General features: G+C 47.9%; 1 protein-coding gene across 2 annotated transcripts in view; it reads right to left on the bottom strand.

Moving 5' to 3' along the window:
* The window catches only part of LOC147631520 (protein PAM71-homolog, chloroplastic), an 80,222-nt gene that overhangs the window by 20,059 nt on the left and 37,305 nt on the right, over positions 1-22,858 (bottom strand). For both annotated transcript variants that reach the window (XM_086808026.1, XM_086808025.1), the window contains exons 3-4: positions 8,478-8,661; positions 8,216-8,263 (exon numbers count right to left, since the gene is read on the bottom strand). In XM_086808026.1, the coding sequence (XP_086664152.1) occupies positions 8,216-8,263; positions 8,478-8,661 (232 nt within the window). The remainder of the gene's footprint in view (positions 1-8,215; positions 8,264-8,477; positions 8,662-22,858) is intronic.

Here is a 22,858-nt window from a genome sequence, read left to right as displayed (position 1 = left end):
CATCTGATATGACCATGCATACTCCTCCCTGTCCACCCAAAGGACCAAACCCTGCAGACCAAAAGGTGTCCCATCTACCAAGCATCACCGAACCATATCTCCGGATCCTGCTCTCACCCAAGTGGTGCTCCTGCATCATCAAAATATCAATGCTGCCACCAACCAGGCATCTCTGAAGCTCCTGCCTCAAGCAACCACAATAGCATATATAATGTGCTCCGCCAAGGCCCTGTACATTCCATGAGATGATCCTTATGGATGACCTGCTGAGGTGGATGCTGTCTCAGCCGTACGGCGGGCCTTCGCAAGCGGCTTGGATGGAGAATAGTCTCCATCCGAGCGGCTGCGAATCTGCCCACCCGGTGTACTGCAAGAATCACATATCCAGGGTCGCATGCTAAGTCTGCCACTATGCAAACGACCAAATGACGAATCCCTGAGGCATCCACACTCCCGGGATCCAAGAAAAAATGAGCCAACTCCCATAGTCGGCCTATCACATCTGTCACCTCCAGATCGCTCACATGATGAGAAAACTCAACTGCCTGAGTCTTCAAAGTACTAAGAGCGAGCTCCAGAGTTCACTCCCGGTCGCATGGGCCACATAGAGGGAACAAGAAGGCCACCGCTGAATCAAGTGCCTCCTCCCCGTGGGCCGGAGGAATCACTACATGAACTCTGATGAGTGTGAAGGCGTAATCAAAAGCCTCCGAGCGCTGTCTGCTGCCGAGGCGGCTCAACCGACTGCAGATAGATGATATCCGTGAAGCCCGAATCGGCATGGTAAGTCTCCTCTGCGGTGCTCGAGCAAGGTCGGTGCTCAAAGCCCTCCGAACTGCAGGTGAATGCCAGGGGACTGCCAAGGCCTCCCGGGGAGCTGAGGCAGGCGGGGGTGAAGGAGGGGGGGCGAGGGGGGTGGAGAAGGAGCCGCTGCTAAAACCGGAGCGGGGACGGGAGGAGGCGAAGGTGGAAGCGAGGTGGTAGGGGGGGACAGGGGTGGGGGGGGTGAAGGAGGGGGTGCTGGCATCTCCTGGTCCTCAGTCGTCGCAGGGGTCTCCTCCTGGAGCGGAGCAAAGCTGTTCCGAACCCAGTGATGCTGAGACTGTGGCTGCTGCTGCAACAACGGTCTCTGGGCGTGCTGCTGTGGCTATCTCCCTCGACGGCGCCCCTGTCCAGGCTGCCACTCCGAGGTCTCTGTGGCCTGAGCAGGTGTCCCAGAGGTTGCCTGCCGAGCCGCATCTGTGGGCGGGCCATCAGGGGCCTGCTCTGCTGCAGTGAGGGTCGGGGTCTCCTACGAGGACAGGCCTTGGCCAGATGACCGACCTGCCTGCAAATAAAGCACTGGTTTGGGAGCCCCGAGAACTCCACTCTCTGATCAATCCATCCCCCCCTATCCTAGGTAGCTGAATGACCTTCGGAAGGGAGAAGATGTCAGACACCAAAACTCTGACCGAAGGTAGCCCAGCTGCTCTGGCCACCACTGAAGCTGCTGTGGGGCCAGTCTCTAGCACCGAACCCACCAATGCTCCTAGCCTAGAGAGGAGCGGAAGATACTCCCGGCGGAGTCCAGGGAAGCAAACTGTAACATGGAAAAGGCGCTCTCCCTGCTCGGCGGCTGTTGGGTCAAAGCCATGCTGCCAAGGTCTGAAGAAAGCCCGAGCACCCCTGATGTCAAGGGGACTCATGGCTAGGACCTTGGCCATGCTCTGGGCGGTCTCGAACTCGATCTGGTAATGTCCACGGCCCAATAGCTGAACATCCAAGATCTTGCCCACATCTGCAAGAAGGCGGGCCTGGAGAAGATCCCGGATCTCCCCTCTGCTGGGGCGAGTGCCGACTATACGGCAAATGGTGGAATGAGCCTGGAGGCGTTCCACCTCTGCGGCGAGGCTTGCTTCCTCTTCTGGTGAAAGAGAAAGCCTGATGGGGGTGTCCTCAGGGGCGGGCGAGAGGATTGCGGGGAAGTCCCTCTGAGGCGGGGCGGGAGGAGCCTCCATCAGAGTCTGAAGCTATGTCGAAGGCGGAGCGAATGCGGAGAGCCTGCAAGAACCGAGCTGCACACAAAGAACGGAGGGGGAAGGCGGAAGGCAAAAAGAAAGAAAACCCTAGGGGGGACGAAAAATCAGAACAGGAAAAAAGGGGGGGGGAAGGCAACGAGGACAAAAACCCCTAGGGGGGGAGGCGGCAGCAGCGCGAAGAAGGGGGGGCGGGGGGAAGAAGAGGCGACGGCGGCTAAAGGGGGGACGGGGCACTGAAGATAGACGGGGGGGGCGAAGGAGAGGAGCTGGAGCAGGGGGCGGCGGCGCAGCAGCGCTGGGGTGCGCAGAACAGCCACGCGGGGGAGTGAGGGGCAAACGCGAGGGCAGGCGGGGGAGGGGGGAGCAGCGCGAAGGCGGGGAAAAAAAAAGGGGGGAGGGCGTGCAGTCAGCGCGAGCAGGGGGGAGCGAGAGCTTCAGCCCTGGCTTATGCTCTTGTGCCTGAGCAAAGACGACATAATTGAAGGATCTTTTTCCCGGAAAAAAAAAAGAAAGAGGCGATGGAACCTTCCACGGATCTCATAGTGATAGTATACTAGGCATGGAAGAGACAATGAAACCTCCCACGGATCTCATAGTATACATGAGAGGAGCATCAGCCCGCAATACATGGTATACCACTATCCAAAATATCAAGCATGGGGCTAGATAGTATGGCCGAGAGGTCTCCCTCAGCTACGTCACGTGGAAAGGTAGCTTGATGGCAATGGAGCATGTCGTGGATCTAGAGCTGATGAGGGACGTGAAAGGTAGCTTGATGGCAATGGAGCATGTCATGGATCCAGAGCTGATAAGGGGATCAGGGGACAGGGACCTTGAGCACACGAGAATGTGGAGGCCTGGTCCGCGGTAACTCCTCTCTAGCGAGCTGGGCCCAAAGGAGCACGAGGTGGGTCCACAGAATCCACTATATGGGTGTCCTCCTCTTGGGTCCGGAAGAAGCACGTGATAGTTTGCTAGCAAGGCAGAGGTCAGGGTGGTTGGGGCCAAAGCTCTCTCAAAAGAAAGTGTTCCTATGTCTACAGAGCTCGAGCAATAAGAGTCCTAGGCAATGTTGGTCCAAGAAGTCAACGATCGTGGAGTGTGGGCCAAATCTCTCATGAAACAGACAATGAAACCTCCCATAGATCTCATAGTATACTTGACCATGCCATATGTAATGCTCCTTTGTCTCGACCTTTGTGTGGCATAATCGGTAGATCCTCTCCTCCATGGGTAACCGTATGAGCTCACTGGCGATGAAGATGCGCTCAAATCTTCCTGTCTCCACTCTGAGGCAATGGGATGAAACCCATATCTGGCCAACCACAATCTGCATAGCATGGGACATGTGATCACTCAGGTAGCCCAGCTGCTAGATGACTCCATCCTCACTGAGCGTCGGGAAGTAATCTCTATAGAAGTGCATCTTCGGTGGGAGCTCCGAAGGTGTGATCCATGTGCAGTGGATGTAGAGGTTGAGAAGATCTAACCGGATAACCCGGTTGGTGTCCTCATGAGAGAGCTGAAGAAAAGGCGAGTCTAAACTGTATTGAAGGGATGGGAGATGGTCCATGCATAGCCTATATCTTAAGAACCAAGTGGAAACCCGGGCATACCATACTCCAGGGTGGCCCTCGAGTGCTAGTTGTCTCGAGGACTCCAGGGCAAGCCTTGGGTAACTATGGGGATCCATGTGACTGATGCGATTGAGGTATGTGACTGTCTAGAAGAGTGCATCCACTACCATCGGGGCTGCAGCAAACTCTGCCTAGATAAATTGGTGTAGGACTGATCGTTTGCTATAGATCATTCGAGAGAACATCATGACCTAGGGCCTCTCAACTCGCTGCCAATCCTCATTAGATAAATCTTGCCCCCAAAAGGCTGCTCCATACATCAATGCTAGTGTGATGAGGGTGTCAAAAGCCAACTCTTCATCCTAGGCTCATGGAAATTTTCATGCAAGGATTGCCGCTCAAGTAAGCTCAAGGCTGCATAGCCCCGTGTCAATCTGGCATGTGCTGAGGGACGCATGGTGAAGCGTGGGCCACTGAAAGTGACACCAAGGTAGACATAGAATGAGACAATCTCCACAGGATCCCCTTTGTATATGAAGCTCAATCTAGATGTGAAGGGGTGGGAAGTATTGAAGTCCATTACTTGGTTTTACCAAGGTTAATAGTGAGATCCTGCTCAGTGCAAAAATCCTGTAAGGCATCCAAATGTCTCTAAAGCCCCCCAGCTGAATCTAAAAGGAGGACGATGTCATCTTCATAAAGTAGTAAGGGGATCAATATGCCTACCAGTGTGGGACCAGCCCCACCTAATCTAGCTCGAGATCTCTTCAATGTAGAGGACACAAAAAGTGGGTGATAGAGGGCAGCCCTGTTTCACCCCAATATTTCTGGAAATCTCCTATGATGTACCTCCTGGGGCTCTCACTTGTCCAGTGACGGACTCATAGAGGGCGATGATTCTCCAAACCATGTCAGTTGGGACTCCTATCTCCTATAGACGCTGTAGAAGGTAGGCTTGGGCTACACTATCAAAAGCTTTGTGGAAATTCACAAAGCAGCAGGAAATTCTCTGATGTCGGGCTCTACCCTCCTCAATGATGGCACGGAGCCTGAAGATGTGGTCAAGGGTAAAGTGGCTCCTCTGAAAGCCCACCTGTCTTGAGGCTCTGCATCCTTCTCTCTCTGCAAATGAACTGAGCTCCGCCTCTAGCACCGATCCATAGAGTTTGGCCAATATGTGGTAAACTATAATCGTCCTGTAATTATTAGGATCAAGTGGATCTCCAGCTTTGAGGATGGGGGTAATGATGTTAGCGGACCAAGGGTGGAAATTCTTTAGAAAGGGCTGTATTAAACATGTAGACAAGTCGAGGCACCAAGGTATCATCGGCATGTGAGATGTACTTGGCAGTGAGTCCCTCGTGATCCAAGGCCCGCCCATTATGTAGTCTACGGATGGCCTTGAGGACCATGCCCTTTGTGAAGAAGGTGGAGGTAATGAGGCGGGGATCTGGTGGTGGGGTAGAGGCGGTTGATGTGGGATATGATAAGAGGAAGAGTGCAAAGAAGGCCATGTGTCCAGTTAGGTGATAGGTGTGGGGGGGGCGATGTTCTCGAAGTTTCGTCCTTGCCTCTTTGCAGTTCAGCCCTAAAAAGTGTCAATATAACTCATCCTCTTTCCAAGCGTAGAACTCCCGTTTCTTGCATTGGATGAGGCATTGAGAAATCCGCTGGGCTTGGTGCTAAGTGATTTGCCCAATCCATACCTCATACTTAAGACACGAGCGTGTGGCTCGGCATTCGTCATCATCCCAATAGTTCTGGGACATGGAACCACACGGTGGCTTAGCAGTAGACCGCCACATGGAGATGAATGAAGTGGTGGCAAATGTGGAGTAGGGAGGCAAGTTGTGATGTGAGGGCAAGTTGGCGGCCCGTCTCAGGGTTGTTGAGACAAGCTCTTTATCATCTATATGCAAAAAGTTTCTTATGGTTTTGAGTAATGAGTTGTTTATGCTCTCGTATGATGTGTTTGGTTTGAGATTGCAAAGGAATTCATGTGTGAGCAAAGACCTGAGGACTGCTAAGTCAAATCTGTGTCAAATAGCTTCGTTTTTGAGTCAACAGGGTCTGACAATGTCAGAAGTTGATTAGCTAGAGTCGGTTGTGTGTCTAGATTAGTCTGCTGATGTTGTTGAAGTATAGACTTGTCTTGTTTGACACCTGTGAAGTCTAGGTTGACAATTAGAGACCTGTCGGATAGGTTGGGGACTATATGGTGGCCTAGATCAGCTGAGAGTTGTTTCAGGTCAGAAAGCTATTAGCTAGGGTCAGCTGAGGATCAATAGGAGTCAGTTGAGGGTATACAAGGGTAGAAATGGCCTCTTTGGGTTGAAGGGAAAGTTTTGGGTTTTGGTCTGACTGTCAGATTTTCAGCCAATCAACAGCAATCAGATCTGCAAGAAGAAGGGGAAGGAGTTTCAGAGTCAGTACACAGTCAGCTGCTGTCAGCTATGAGTTTGTGGGGTTGAGTCTTGGTGGGGTTTGAGGTTTTTGAGGGATCAAAGGTGTCAGCGGCGACGGGCACTGGGGTGTTGAGGTCTGACTCAAAACTGAGTCAGCTAAGGTAGATAAGTCAGATCTGAGTCAACAAGGAGTCAGCAAGGGTGTGTTGGCAAGCTCTGTGAAGTTATGAGGTAAGTTTTTGAAGAGAGCTAAGGCCGGAGGAACCTTGGGGAAGCTTGGCGGACATATTTCTGACTGGGATCAGCAACCAGTATCTGATTCGGAATTTCAATCAATGGCAGATCAATTTGTGTCAGCTGGGAGTGTATTTGGTTAGCTAAGGTCAACTGAAGACTTGGGAGTGAATATCATAGTCATTGGAGGTCAAGACGGACTTGGGAGGACAACTGGGGGAATCAGCTATATCAGTTTGAGGAGTTTGGAGAATATTCAGGTGTCCAACTATGTCACCTAGAGGACAGAGGACATCAGCTGAGTGGATTGATACTTTGATTTGGTGTTTTGCTGGGGTTGTGGTGCTAGGTGGTTGTTCCCTCCTCACGGTGGTGTGTTCGGACGACCTATAGAGAGAGGTCTCCCCGTCAGAAGTTTATCAACTAGAGTCAAATGTGTGTCTAGATTAGTCAGCTAATGTTGTTGAACCATAGACCTTGTCCTGTTTGACACTTGTGAAGTCTGGGCTAACAATCAAAGACATGTCGGAAGTCAGCTCGATAGGTTGGGGACGGTATGGTTGTCTAGATTAGCTAAGGGTTGTTTCAGGTCACAAAGGTGTCAGCTAGGGTCAGTTGAGGATCAATAGGAGTCAGTTGAGGGTATATAAGGGTAGAAATGACCTCTTTTGGAAAGTTTTGGGTTTTGGTCTAACTGTCAGATTTTCAGCCAGTAGTCAGCAGCAATCAGATTTGCAAGAAGAAGCGGAAGGAGTTTCAAAGTCTACAGACAGTCAGCTTTTGCTGTCAGTTGTGAGTTTGTGGAGTTGTGTCTTGGTGGGATTTGAGGTTTTGGAGGGATCGGAGGTGTCAAAAACAGCAAACACTGGGGTGTTGAGGTCTAACTCAGAACTGAGTCAGCTGAGGTAGATAAGTCAGATCTGAGTCAGCAAGGAGTCAGCAGGGGTATGTTGGCAAGTTCTGTGAAGTTCTCACACAAGTTTTTGAAGAGAGCTGAGGCTGGAGGAACCTTGGGGAAACTTGGAAGACATATTTCTGACTAGGGTCAACAGCCAATGTCTGATTCGGAATTTCATTCAGTGGCTAATCAGTCTGTGTCAGTTGGTTGGGAGTGTTTTTGGTCAGCTGGTGGTCAGCTAAGGTCAGTTGGCTTGGGAGTGAATATCAGAGTCAGTGGAGGTCAGGACGGACCTGGGAGGCCAGCTGCGGGAATCAGTTGTATCAGTTTGAGGAGTTTGGAGAATATTCATGTGTCTGATTGTGTCAGCTGGAGGACAGAGGACATCAGCTAAGTGGATTGATACTTTGGTGTTTTGCTAGGGTTGTGGTGCTAGGTGGTTGTTCCCTCCTCATGGTGGTGTGTTCAGACAAGCTATAGAGGCAGGTCTCCCCAACACATCAACGTGAGATGGGGGGTGGTGGCAGAGGGACGGGTGGTGTGCAAGTAAGAGTGAAAGAGAGGTAGCCATGGTCAGCTTTGAAGGGGGGTGGCAAGATGGAGAAGTCAGGGAGAAGGTGTGCCAAAGCTGGGGATCCCATGAAGTAGTCCACGGTGCTGGTACCTCCTGTGTAAGGGAAGGAGGTGATGGTGTCCAAGGAGGGCCATTGGGACATCCCGTTATAGATAACAAGACCATGTGCAGCTCCCAGCTCTAAAAAATGTCTCCCATACAGCATGACCTCCTCACAGTCCTGTGATGGTCTCTGTAACCCCATATCAGTGATGTCTAGCTCATGTAGTTTCATATGGTCGTCCAAATCAAGTAGTGGGACCTGCTCCTGTAAGCTGTAGCTGCACCCAAGGTACTGTGCATCCTCGTCCTTCCAGATGATGCTGAGAATCTATAGGAGGTGCTTTGCCTACCTCTTTAACTTTAAATAATAAACATACGGCCATTATTTTGATTTACACAAGATCAACTTTGAGTCAAAAAAGAAAAGGAAACTCTTTAGTTAACCAGACAAACCCCCTGATACTTACCAAACCTTTGGCATGTTTCATTGCTAGCAGTGCAGCAATAAAGAATGTCTGCAAAAATGTGAAATGCAAAATGAGCACAGCAAGGCTGCACAAAAAACATTGCATTTTTGTGAAACACTAATGAGCAAAGCAAGGCCATGCTAAAACATTGAAAATTTGTGAAACATGAACAGATGTAAGTAAGACATTTGTGCCAACTGCTCAAGTACCCGATACATCTAATCATAACAAACATGTTCTTGCTTGTAAAAGGCTAGCTCACCTTGTCACCGATTTCAGACACAAAAATCAATGCAAAGGCAGCTGCAAATCCTGACTTGGCAACTGCTTTTACAAAAGCAGTTGGCCCCCCACTGGCCCATGTCACAGCAACAGCAACTAAGGTAGCCACACCAATAAGAGCTGCCACAGCTACAGTCAGCTGTAAAATGCCCTTCTGCTTACTTCTGTCAAATCAAACAACATAGACAGCTGTAAAGTCCCCTCATTTGCCTTCAAAAGGTAAGCATGAGACTTTACAAAATGTGAAAACTTGTAAAAACCAAGCATCCTTCCTGTCAACACGTTTCCAAGCTTGGCAAGTCCAACAAGAGAGTGCCTAACATTTTGTTTTCTTAACTATTGTAAAGCTCCACTGCTCAATTAAATTACAAACACGAAAAGAGAAAAATGACTGGTCATTCATGCTTGAAGGAATAGAGAACCAAGACAAGGGAGTCCTCATCGCAACCTCAAAGCACTAGGCTGCATCTAGACATCCAAACATCTGTCCCCAGACAGATCAAAGACCCTTATCGTCCCACATACCAACAACTGGTGAAACCATATCCACCCACTGAAGAGACAACAAAGAGTCCAGAGAGAGATCATGCACATGTCTCACAATGCATCGAGCGCTCGTCATCTCGTCCCTCAACAGATGAGATTCTCAACCACCTCTGTAGCTGCATTGCTTTGACAAAGAGAAAACTTGTAGTCCTCGTAGAGGCAATCATGGCCAGACCCCACTAGTGCTTCATTTAATACTAGTCCGGCATATACTTTAATAAATGATCTGCCTATTTCTTCTATTTCTTTGTTGTAATAGCATGAGTATGCATCTCCTATTGGAGATTGTATACACATCAAACCTCCTTCACCGCCATTTTGGCCTCCCACAGACATTGATAAATATTTGTTTCTTCCAATCATGCTTTCATTAAAGATCTGCCTATTTCATGTTCTATTCTTTGTCGTAATACCATGCTCTATGCATCTCCTATTTGAAATAGTGTACATATTGTACCTCCTCCACCTCCAATCCCAACTGCTGCTTCCAGGGCTACCTTGGATCTGGAGAAACCTTCATATCCATCCACAAGATAGGGGGGGTCCACAGAATTATCATGGCTAAGATTTTTGGGTGAGTAGTTGAGGCACCTTGAATGTATGGCAAATGTAGCCATCGGCACGGTGGAGCTACCACCCTATGTACTGCACCCAACCTCTGAGGCCTTACAGAGCACTACATATACTTACCAACCACTTCGAGACATGTGAAAATACCTGGAGGCTGGAACCAACGGGCCAGCACCAGACTCCAAATCCAAGAATCTCCAACGTGCTCCTCACTCCTGTGGCGCTCCACAAATCTTTAGATAAGAGTCTAGGTAACAAGTAGCTCTCAAGAGCTCTCCACGGGAGAACACAGAGCACCAAATTACCATAAAGTAATCTCGGCAATGATGCGACCGAAGTGAGGTTTTGTACAGCCAGCAGTGTACCCGCCTTCTGTATGGTAGCCTATGTACATACAGCAGCAATACACAGAAGCTCCAGGTGTGAAGACAGCGATGTGATGATCACCCACAGGGGGTACAGCACTGAGGGAGTCTCGAGCAGTGGGTACGGCTATACAGCGACCTCGGTACGGCCTAGGAAAGAAAGGCTGTCAGTACAGTAGTATGGCAGAGAGGGGAAACAGGAGGAACAGCAGTGCAGCGATCCTCTCACAGTTCTGCAGTATCTCTGGTATGTACAGACAGAAAAGATGTGTAAATACGGCCTGCTGATGTGCTGTACGGATTCCATACAGTGTACGGACTGTTGTAGAGGTTGGCGATGAAGAAGATGAAGTGCTTAAGATAATTGATGACAATTTTACAAGGGGCCAATGTGAGGGAAAAAGGACAAAAGGACCAGGACCAGCTGTATGAGAGATCAGAGCAAATCAACACAGCAGGAAATGGATGAATGAATGTATGTATAATGGTGAATGTAATCCAGTACAAGGAGCCCTCTGATGTGAGGTGACTCTGAGTAGTAGACCGGCGAAGAAGCAAAGACGAAGTCGAAGCAAGAGGCTCGGCCGGTGAGAGCGTCGAGGACAGCTGTAGCACTCTGTGTAAAGTAGAGGTCGAAGATGATCTGCATAGGTCAACCGGGCTGCAACTGTGTGCAGGAGGTAGAGCCGACAGCAGGATGGAGTGTTGGTACAGGCGGCTGCTTCAGTGCGTTGCTGAAACACAGGTGGTGAAGCGCTGAGTGAATGATGATGTCATTGGTAAAGGGGCTGCTGCTTTGTGTGCTGCGCAGGTGGTATAGCACCGGCTGCTGTTGTTGTTTTGGTTGACCAAAGTGGATGATCGCCAGGCTGCTGCAGTGGTGTGACGTGCACGTGGTAGAGCGCCAGAGAAATGCGAAGATGATGTTGTGTTTGATCACTCGAATGCACTGGTGTGCAGCTCTGTTGCGTTGGACACGTTGAGTTGGTGTGTTGTTGGCGAAGCGCCCGCTGGTGTGAGTATTAGTTGATGATGATCAATATATGATCGTTCATATAGTGCTAGACAGCTGTCGGCCAGCATCAACCAACCAGGAAAAAAGGAAGGCTTTATAGGTAAATAATGAGGGATTTTTGGGCGATATAATGGGGGCCTTTTGGGCGGGGCCTTTGGGGCTGGTTGTCACACACACCCCCTCAAGCCAAAAGGGGACCATGAGAGAAGATGAAGAGGATGGTAATTGGGTGAAGAGGAACATGATAAGGTATTTGGCTTTGGTTAGGGTTGGTTGTTGTGGGTGTAGACGACACACGACAGTGATTCAGATGCTTCTAGTGACTCATCTAGGGCTCGGCCCAGGCGGACCAAGATGGTGTTCTTCATGTGCTCTTCGTCTTTTGTAGAGTCTTTTGACTCTTGAGTTTGGGCTATACTAGATCAATGCCACAATGCAAGGGTTTTCACATGCATGAATGCCCATATGGGTTTTCATTCACACATGCACCCCAAACACAAAAAACAGAATGCGATGCAAAGGGTATGCAAGATGGTAAATGTTATGTGATGGATTTTCACATGAGCAATGCCCTCAAGGGCTTTTCACTTACTCATGCACCCTTTACTACAATAATAAATAATCCAAATGGTGAGGATGGTCCCCCCTCTCAAGATGTTGCGGGAGATGGTGGAGGACTGATGCCGATCCACTCGCGAAGACGCTTGAGGACAAGCCGATTGACGGACTTTGTTAAGGATGTTGGCATGGTTCTCCGCCGTAGGAATGTACTAGAGGCTGATGGTACCAAGCTCAACCTGTTCCTTGGTAAAGTGAAAATGAACACCAACATGCTTGGTACGGGTAGAAAAAATAGGATTGCCGGCAAGAGCAATCGCACTCTGACTGTCGACGAAGAGGGTAGTAGCGGTGTCCATGGGAACGCACATCTCCTCAAGAAGCTGACGAAGATACATAGCCTCAATGGTGGTGTCTTAGAGGGCCCAGTACTCGGCCTCACTTGAAGAACCTACAACAGTATCCTAGTATCCTGCTTCTTGCTAGACCAAGAGAAAGGGCCAGTTCCAAGTGAGTACCAATAACCACCATGAGAACGTTGGGAATCTATATCACCGGCCCAGTCGGAGTCCGTGTAACCACGGATGGTGAACCCACGACAGAAGTGAAGTCCGAACATATAGGTGCCCGCTAGATAGCGAACAACCCTCATCGGTGAAGTCCAATGTGGCTCCTTCGGAGCATTGAAATACTGACTTAAAATGGATGTGCAATAGAAAATGACAAGTCTAGAGTTAGTGAGCCATATGAGTTTCAAAACCACTTGCCAGTAGGCTCGCTCTTCATGTGGTAGTGAATCCTCTTCCTTTGTAAGTTTGATGGTGGGATCTAGTGGGGTAGCCATAGGGATACCACCATCAGGAAAATAGGAACTAATGAGTTGAAGATAGTACTTTTGTTGTGACACAAAATGTAAGCCTAGCCGGGCATGCCATGACGGATTCAACCACGTGTCCAAGAGATAAAGATATAGATAGAGAGGGGAGAGAGAGAAGGGAATAGGGATCTTGCACAGTACACATTGAGCAGGGAACAAGCTCCGTCCCCTTTCAAGAATTTATTCAGGAACAATCCATGGGCACGCTGGCCAGGATCAATACAACAGGACCTCCACGACAGCATAATAAGATGCAATATTTTAACAATATAGACTCGTACGATTTTTTTCGAGAATTAAAAAAAAACTATTTTAATTTTTTTTTTCAAAAATATATTTTTTGGGAGTAATGGTCTTGTTTTTGCTTGTTTATGGCTGTTTAAGCTTTCCTCTGTACTATGATGCTTCCCTCCTTTTTAAAATTCTTTGTATCTCGAAATTGGAAATACCTAAGTTTATCAGTAATTTTTTAAAACACACGATGAGGTTTCGGTAGTTCTTCCTCCGCTCTTGCAAATGAGCACACTCTGATTGCCTTGTCACAGGAGCTTAGAGAGCCCGAGTTTGATGACAAGGGCAATATTCTTAGCGAGGGTGCAAGTGCTCCATTAGGCACTCTTCTGATGGAGATGATCCTAGCGAGAGCTCTGATTTTGATAGTGATCACTTCTCCATCTAGATTCTAGCCCCAACCCTCTAGCCTTCCTTTTTTTTACTTACGACTACGGCTATATGCGTCTAGAGCGCCTCGCATTGTATGACTTAGGCGTTAGTCTAATATCTATGTATGTTTTCAACTTGGTTTTAGTGGAATTTTGGTTTGAGTCTTGTGACAACTTGTCTTCTCTTTAAAATTGAAAATACTAAAGTTTGTAAGTATTTTTTAAAAGACCGTACGATATTTTTTTTTAAAATATCATACCGTATTCTCCCGTACGGTATCGTACTTGATAACTATGCTTGGTTCTGCAAGCTACTTAGTGATTTGGGGCTGCAGGTTGATAGGCAGGTAGGTTGTCATCTATTGCGACAACCTTAGCAGTATACAAATGGCAAGGAACCCAATTTTTCATGCACGGACCAGCCACTATCACTTCATGAGAGAGAGGATCTTAGCAGGAGACATTGATCTCATGTATGTTAGCACAGAGGAGCAAGTAGCTGACATTTTCACGAAAGCCCTGGGCGCAGAGAAGCTATGCAAATTCCGGACTATGCTTGGAGTCCTAGAGATGGAGTTGAGCTTGAGGGAGAGTGTTGAATATCAAGCTCAACACGAGTTGACACTTATGATATGCTTGGGTGACCGTTTCCGCCACTTACATTACTAGCGTGTTTGGTAGGTCGCTGACATGATGAATCTTCGCCAGTGATTCTACTATTGGACTATACCATCTACTAGTCCACCACTGAGTTATGGCATACTTATCTTGCCAGCTCACTCACTTAGCGTGTTCACATTATGGACCGCATGTACATAGTACTTTAGTACTTATGTTGTATTTTCCTTATCTCTCTGGTACTCTTTTTTGTTGAGAAGAAGAAAAACAAATTTTCAGCCTCTCATCTTGTGTGTTCTCTTCTAAGGTTTCTGTGAGTGTGTGCTTGCAAGAGATTAAGCTCTCTTCCTCCTTGCGTCTTTTCAAAAAAGCAAGGCCTTGAAGATAAAAGCAAAGCACAAGAACTTTATTAAAAGATAAGTAATATCTCATTATTAAAAGCAAAGAAAGGGAAAAGCAAAAGCATGATGGCTTTTTGACAAAAAGCAGGGCCTCCTACAAGTATAAAAGAAGCAAGAGTCCCTCTTGGAGGGGCATCATCATCGTCAAGGACAAGATGTGAAGATCATCATCAAGTCTTGGAGTTCTTCATTACCATCTTCAAAACATCATCATCATTATCAAGATTGTGAAAGCATGGGATTCATCAGCCAGCCACCATCCACTCGTGCGCTAACCAATAGTGTACCTAACTGTGTCACCAAGCTGCTGCTCGCACAATCAAAGCATTGCCTGGCTGCACCTTTTTTTCCAGTACCTTTGCCATCGGACTTGACTAGCTGTCGTCAACCTGTCGATTGCCTAGCATTGCCGTTTTGTTGAACTCCTGTAGCCATCCGCCACCAGTCCCCACCATCGATTGGAGCCGCCTGCTACTGGCCATCGCGACATCAACATTGCCCCCAGCACTTGTCAAAAAACGCTGCTGCCTATCTTCTGTGCATTACCCAGTCTTTGTACGTGTGCGCTTGGTTGACATCATCTGTGTGCTACTTTATGTTAGTGGTATCATGAGCCTTGCTATGCCACGTGAAGCGCCTTCAGCTCCAGACCAGCTAGCGCAAGCCAATCGGCCAGCACTGCTAGTCCTTGCTGCTAGCATTGACTAGGCTTGTGCTGCTGCTGCCGTCACCAGCTAGCACCAGCACCCCCTTCTGCTGCCCCTCTTGAGTAGAGCCGCCTACACTACTCCACCAGCACCCGTCAACCATCTTGGATGCTTCCACCAATAGAGCCAATGTGTATCTGCCTACTAGCCGTCTACCTCTTGACCATTGTTGATACCTCAAGCTCTACCATCGTTGCCTTCTGGTCAGCATGGACTATCTAAGCGACTTTCCTATGGATGGTATCCTTCCTCTCGCTTGGGCAAACAAGCTTACAGTTAATTATGATGAGCTTTGTCAACTACACACATTACCTGTGCACCTTGTTCTTGGACTTGGATTTGGATTTGGATTTGGACTTGGACTTGGATCTAGATTTGGACTTGGACTTGGACTTGGATCTGAATTTGGACTTGGATTTGGATTTGGACTTGGACATGGATTTGGATTTGGACTTGGACTTGGATTTGGATTTTGGATTTGGTACTTGTTAGCAGTTATCTCCTCATCCTGTCTGTACATTATCTCACAGAGGGCCTTTGTTGTGGGTGTGCCTGCCTAGGAGCTTTGCTGAGTGTTCCTCCATTTTCCCCCACTTTTCGTGTTTTTTTCCCATTTTTCTGGGTCGTGGAGGCCTGTCTGCATTGGCCGACTCTATCTGTGTGAGCCGACTGCTGTATGTGTCCAAGCCAACTAACTATTTGTCAGTCGTGGACATCCTGGCAGCCTGTCGGCTGATTTAGGGTTGGCCGACTGGTGCTGTAGGGTGGTATAAATACCACCCTTGTCCCCACCTCCCATATTGTACCGGATCTATCGTATATAGTGCAGAGTTCATACAGTTTCACTCTGTCTTCTGCGTTTGCTCTTCCTCACACAGTTTTGTGTTTTTCCTGCTGGTGGTTCTCTTGCGTTTGCTCATCTTCATGTTGGTGTCTTGCTACGTTGTGCTCTCAGCAATTCATCTCATATCCGTTGGGTATTCTGACATGGTATCAGATCCCTAGGTGGCTTGAAGCTTGGAGACATTGGAGAGTTTGTGGGACTGTTTCTTGAAGACCTTGGAGCTTACGGGAGATTTGAAGAGCTTGCGGGACTTTGGTTTTTGGTGCTGATTGGAGATCTCTTGGGTTGTTCGGGACTTGGAGATTGTATAGAAGGCAGCCATCATCGTTGGACAGCCACCTTGCATATTAGCTGCAGGCTCTTCTTCATTTCTTTTTCCACCCACCCACTGGTACGAACCTATTCGTACCGTACCGTTCGTACAGTACGGTACCGTACAATATCGTACGGTACGTTTTTTCCCCCTCCCCCACCTAGAGAAAAAAATTCCAAATGCTAAAAAAAAATAGAAATCCTGCTCAATGAAGATCCCAAATACCGGCAATACTTTGCAACTTTCGTATCCACTTAGTATTCCATATGGGGTTTCTGAGAGACCTAAAAAATCTAGCAAGATAGATTGGTAGTGTACACTTGATTGATAGGATGAGAGAATCTTGCTACATCACTTGGAGATCCCTGGTATAGGTAGGCTAGACAGTCAGATCCTCAAGTTATGTACGAGGGAGAAGATTTTGACAAGGGCCATTTTGATCCACAGAGGAGTCCCTAAACCTATCACCCTAGATGCATTGCCCGTATTTGTGCAAGGATGGTCCCTTAGTCCTAAACGCTACATTGGGAGATCTTTGGTATCACATTATACATTTTGGAGACAATTGGGAGAGCCAACTGGGAGAGACACATCTCCATGTTCTGGTTCCTCAAGCACTGTAGACTCCTCCCCCCCCAACCTTTCCTCACATTCAAGCTTGAAGCTCCATAGTTTGTAAGTGTTAAAAAAAAAAAACCGTATTTTATTGTACGATATCTCAAAATTTCATATCGTATCAAAAATTCCCGTACGGTATCGTATTTTCGTACCGTGACAACTATGTACCCACCCTCCCTTCACAAGACCCAAGTACCTCCCCCCCCTCCCCCCCCCCTCCCCCCCCCCCTCCCCCGGGCCCAATGGTAGACTTGCTTGAGATGGTTGAGAAGCACGTGAAGATCCCTACTCTCCCCGCGTTCCCTGTGGATCGACAGTTGGATGGGACCAACTACGGCATATGGAAGGTAATGATGGAGTCTGTTTGGAGTCTTATGACTTGGCTGATTTCATTATTGTTGGTGTTTCACGGCCAGAGTTGGAGGACGGGGAGTTGTTACCCTCTACTAGAAAAGAACAAGAGGCTCAGGCACAGTTGTGGGATTGTGTCAATGCCCGTGTGCATTCTTTCATCTTTCTTAATTGCACACCATAGGTGATCAACTACATATATCATATGACATTGGCCAGAGGGATTTGGCAGCATTTGGCTTCTCTGTATAACAGTGTATCACCCATGAAGCGTATTTGCTTGGAAGTTCAGATACAGGTGATGAATCCTGCAAAGTCGTCGACGATGCGAGAGCACATTAACAAGCTGTAGGCTCTTCAGCAGGAGGTTTTTCAGGCTGGGAAGGAGATATCTTCAGAGGACATGGCCATCACTTTGCTGTCTCATTTGACCTCTCAGTACTCAGCTTTCTACTCCTCTTTGATTACCAGTGGGGCAGGCTTAGCACCATCACATGGGAGGAGCTTGTGCCTGTGGTCTTGGACCAGGAAGAGCGTTTTACGAACCCTCCACAGGGCAGAGGTTTTGAGGCCTTGACTGGGCAGCGGTCACAAGGCCGCAGTAAGGACAAAGGGAAGTCTTCACAGGAGAAGTCTTCCGCGCAGGAGCCCGACGTGGATCGTGATGCCTTTAAGGCAAAGAGGACCTGTAACAATTGTTGTGAGAAAGGCCATTATTGGAGAAAATGTCCTAAGCGGAGCACCGAGTAGGGTGCAGATTCCTCAGCAGTAACCGTGAAGACTCTAGCTTTTGTGCACTTGGAGATTATGGACACTAGCGTTTCATCTTCTTTGAGCAAGAGGCGGTGGACTCACCGCTAGGGACACTCGGGACTAGATTCTAGACAGTGGTGTTTCTAGGCACATGGCTCCTTCCCGGGAGTTATTGTAAGATCTTTGGAGGCACGCAAGTCACATCCTGATTTGTGACGAGTCCACTATCCCTATTCGCAGTGAGGGCACATTAGAGATTGTTCCTGATGGCAGAGGGGGGAAGCATTTCTCCCAGGTTCTTTTTGTCCCATCTCTTGGTTTTCATCTGTTGTCAGTGCATGAGGTTTGCAAGACTGGCGTATGGGTGGAGATTGAGGAGCATTTTGTTGCCCTCTGGGACAAAGTGACAAGCCAGGTTGTATGGGAAGGTGGAGTGGAGAATGGGATCTACAAACTCTCAGCACTCTCTCTTATAGGTTCTCAGTTAGGTGATGGGTGGCAGTTTCGCATGACCACTTGAATGTGGATACGCTGCAGCAAGCTTTCCGAGACCAGACGGTGGATGGCTTGCCCGATGTTGGCAGCAGTAGGCACGAACATTCCAATTCTTGCGTTCATCAGTCAGAGGAGCCTTTATAGGTGAACTATGCTCTGATGTCTCGTATCAGTTAGGACAAAGAGCCTCTTGAAGTTGAGGTTTCCTTGGTTCAGAGGGGGTGGTTTACAGGTTCCGGAAGGCCTTGTATGGTCTTCAGCAGGTTCTCAAGACTTAGCATACCAAAGTTACAGATGATCCTTGTGAGTAGGTTGATGCCTCTTTGTTTCGGAAGCAATTTGGTTCATTGATTTGGTTGCTGAACACCAGATTGGACTTGAGCTTCCCGGTGGGGCTGTTGAGCTCATTTCTGCAGACGTCTTTGAAGACTCATTGGGACGCAGGATTGTGGATCTTGTAGTTTCTACAGCGTATGAAGGATCTTGGACTCTGCTATGTTACTAGAGGGGAAACGACGGATGGAGTTAGACTCCATGGTTGGAGTGACTCAAATTGGGGAGGAGATTGAGACACGAGGAGATTTACATCGGGCTATTGTTTTACCCTCAGCTCAGGAGCTGTTTCATGGATCAACAAGAGGCAACCAACTATTGCCTTATCGTCTACAGAGGTAAGAGTACCGGGCTGCTTGTGATGCTGCTTGCGAGGTGGTGCGGTTGCAGTGGTTACTTGGCGATATTGGGTTTCCACTGGCGGAACCCACAGTCATCCAGAATCACTTTGTTCGTGAGAAGTTTTTTGCTGATGACATCTTGCTAAAGTTTTGTTCGACGGAGGACAATGCTGCGGACCTCTTCACGAAGTCTCTACCTCAGGCTATACTCCCGCAACACTCCAACTCCCTGGGGTTGGTTCCACATCCAGAAGCTGAGAGGGGGTGTTAGCAGTCATTTCCTGTTTGTACATTATCTCACAGAGGGCCTTTGTTGTGGGTGTGTCTGCCCAGGAACTTTGCTCAGTGTTCCTCCATTCTTCTCCACTTTCTGTGTTTTTTTTCCATTTTTTTGGGTCGTGGAGGGTTGTCCGTGTTGGCTGACTCTATCTGTGTGAGCCGACTGCTGTATGTGTCCAGGCCCGACTGCTAATGTGCTGGTCGACTGACTATTTGTCAGTCGTGGACATCCTGGCAACCTGTCGGCTGATTTAGGGCTGGCCGACTCGTGCTGTAGGGTGTTATAAATACCACCCTTGCCCCCACCTCCCATATTGTAGAGTTCATACAGCTTCACTCTCTCTTCTGCGTTTTCTCTTCCTCACATAGTTCAACATTTTTCCTACTGGTGGTTCTCTTGCGTTTGCTCATCTTCATGTTGGTGTCTTGCTACGTTGTGCTCTTAGCACTTTATCTCATATCCGATGTGTATTCCGACAGTACTAGCCTGGTGAGAGATTCTTGTGGGTCATCCCCGTGGTGAGCTTGGCATCAGAGATCTCGTGCCTCCACATCAACATTAACTTCGATATCCTATATTGGCATATCTGTTTGGCTCTTGTACTCTGTAACCTCAAGCTAATAAAGCTCTTGTTCTTGCTTGCAATCTCTCTCTCTCATGTTTATTTGCTTCCGCTTGTGCACATTCTTTCATGGTATCAGAGCTTAGGCTCTGGCTGTTGCACAATCTGCTTCTCTCCGTTTTTTGCTTCCCTAGATTCTCCAAGCTATAGATCCTTCAAACAGTGGCTGCGTTTTCTTCCTTAGCTGCGTTTTTTGACCTACAAGCCCTCCTACTGCTGTCGGCCTGTGTTTTCTTCTACAGAGGCAAGCGGAGGAGTTCTAGCTACAAATTCAGTAAGTGCATCAGACAAGTGGCACATCAGCTCTTCTCTCTCCAAGATCCCCTCCCCCTTCCGGTAGGAGGTTCCCGATGGTGTGTTTTGGGTTTCTTTTGCTGCTGTCCAACCTGCATCATTAGAGGGGGCTACTAGTCCCTAGTTGGATCCTGCGGAAAGGTGCTTGAGAGAGCACGTGGATTGCTCAGCTACAGAGGTTGTTTGAGACATAGTTTCTTTGAGGCAGACATGGGTCCCCTCTGCACGAACAAGGAGGACAAGCTCAGTGGTTCAAACTATGATCACTGGAAGCTACAGATGAAGGTCTGGTTCACACACAAGGGACTCTAGGAGATTGTTCAAGGCCACGAACGAAAGCCCGAATGTCCAACCTGCATCTTCAGAGGGGGCTACTAGTCCCTAGTTGGATCCTGTGGAAAGGTGCTTGAGAGAGCACGTGGATTGCTCAGCTACAGAGGTTGTTTGAGACATAGCTTCTTTGAGGCAGACATGGGTTCCCCCTGCACGAACAAGGAGGACAAGCTCAGTGGTTCAAACTATGATCACTGGAAGCTACAGATGAAGGTCTGGTTCACACACAAGGGACTCTAGGAGATAGTTCAAGGCCACGAACGAAAGCCCGAATGCCCTACCAGCTCTAGGAAGTGGACTCAGGACCAGGAGGATGCCTTTCTTGCAGAACTTTCAGCTTGGGAGAATCAAGACTCAAAAGCTCACTCTGCACTTGTACGAGCCATCTCACCCGAGGTCTCCCCCGCCGTGCAAACATTGGATTGTCCCGCTTCTATTTGGAGAAAGCTGACAGATCTATATGCACGGGACTCTACAATGTGGTCTGTCAACCTATTGGGTCACCTCTTTTCTCTGGAGTTTACAGCAGGGACTTCCATGCAGTTGTTTGTGATGAAGATTAAGGTAATCCATGACCAATTAGTGGCAATGGGTACTGCCCTGACCTCTTCTTAGTTAGCTACTCTCCTCCTCATCAGGCTTCCTGCAGATTATGACATGGTTTCCCGAGCTTTGCGGGTTCTTAGTTAGCTACTCTCCTCTTGAAAGAGGAATCCATCCTAGTTTCAAAGGAGAAATTGAAAGTTTCAACGTCTATTGGACCTGATCAGGCACTCGCGACCGTGCCGAAGAAAGTTCGGAGTCGGTGTTACAAGTGTGGGAAGAAAGACCACCTGTCAAAGGATTGTCAATCAAAGGACAAAGGCAAAGCCAATGACAAGGGCAAGTCTGCAAAGAAGGGCGAAGACAAGTCACAGGGGGGTGTTAAAATATTGCATCTTATTATGCTGTCGTGGAGGTCCTGTCAGCCTGTTTCTACAGCCGACCTGGTTCATGCACAAGTATATAAGAGTTGCTCTCTTTTATTCATTAAATCATCTTACAATGCCCTATTTGCTGGCTCTTGTACTCTGTAACCTCAAGCTAATAAAGCTCTTGTTCTTGCTTGCAATCTTTCTCTCTCTCATGTTTATTTGCTTCTGCTTGTGTACATTCTTTCACATATGGTATTGTGCTATACGGTATTCCGTACGATATGCTATCGTACGTCGTACGGCGACAACTATGGAACCAAGCTACCTGACATGTTGCCATTGCCTCACCCCTATACTTTGCCTCCGTACTTGACAAGGCAATTGTTGGCTGCTTCTTGTTGCTCCATGTCACAGCACCACTCCCAAAGGAGAACATAAATCCGCTGGTAGATCTCCTATCTGCGATACTACCAGCCCAATCTGCATTGGTGTATCCAAACACTTGCAACTTTGTACCAGCCTCATAAAAGAGACCATATATACCTAGATGAATCCAAGAACATGTCCAAATTCACCTTTTAGAAACGTGCATATTATATACTCATGGTAGTCAACCCACAAGACTATATAACTATCAACTCCATTATGCATAGTATAGACTAGATACTTCGACATCCCCACTAACATCATCAGTGCCCAATAGTGGATGTAAAACTCTGTATCAAGATATACTCTCACACACGCACTCCACACACACACACACACACACACACACACTTTTTTTGTGGAATCATAAGTATATTAGATTTACAAGATGACTATCCAAAGTAGATAGTCCCAAAGTACATCAACTGAAGATGTCAATATAAGACAAATATACATCATGATCTATTTGGTCAACCTGCATGCAATCGAAGAAAGATTGATGCAGGGAGTACCGAAAAAAAGAAAATGCAGAAAAAACCGCATTACCGAAAACTCCATGGTTGCGAACTTTCCATAGTGTCCATAAAGCCCAGTAGCGCACCCATGAGAAGAAAAGAGAGAACTCTGGTCTGGGCAAATGAAGACCAAATAGCCAGAAAAACTTTCCAAATATCATATTTGAAAATCTAGCCCGCAAAAGCTGGATGAGAGGAAGAAAAAACTAACGAGAAGAAGGACAGCTCCAAAAAATATGAATGACTGTCTCCCTGGAAGCAGAGCATCTATGATAAGTGGATGAGGATATATGTCTACGTGCCAGAAACTGTCCTGAGGGAATAACAGCCAAAAGAACGCGCCACAAAAAGAGCTGTTGTCGAAGAGGAAGCTTCGACTGCCAAAGAGATCGCAATCGTCTTTTCCACCACCAAGATGACCGATGCATATGCCAGAAGAGATTTGCCCGTTCAGAAACCCAAGGCAATGGCAACAAATGTTTATACAGACCAGCAACTGTAATATCAGATAGCCTCAAGGGATGGCATGAAGAATCAAAAGAGGAGATAGTCCAATCCTATAGGCGATCTCGAATTTCCAACAGTGGAATCGGCAAAAAAGGCTGAAGCA

Source organism: Cibotium barometz, chromosome 14, assembly GCF_041138505.1.
Source record: "Cibotium barometz isolate CiBa-2024 chromosome 14, ASM4113850v1, whole genome shotgun sequence".
NCBI classification, from domain to species: domain Eukaryota; kingdom Viridiplantae; phylum Streptophyta; class Polypodiopsida; order Cyatheales; family Cibotiaceae; genus Cibotium; species Cibotium barometz.
The sequence above is the reverse complement of the archived record's forward strand: the minus strand, read 5'-3'. Positions and strand labels throughout refer to the sequence as shown.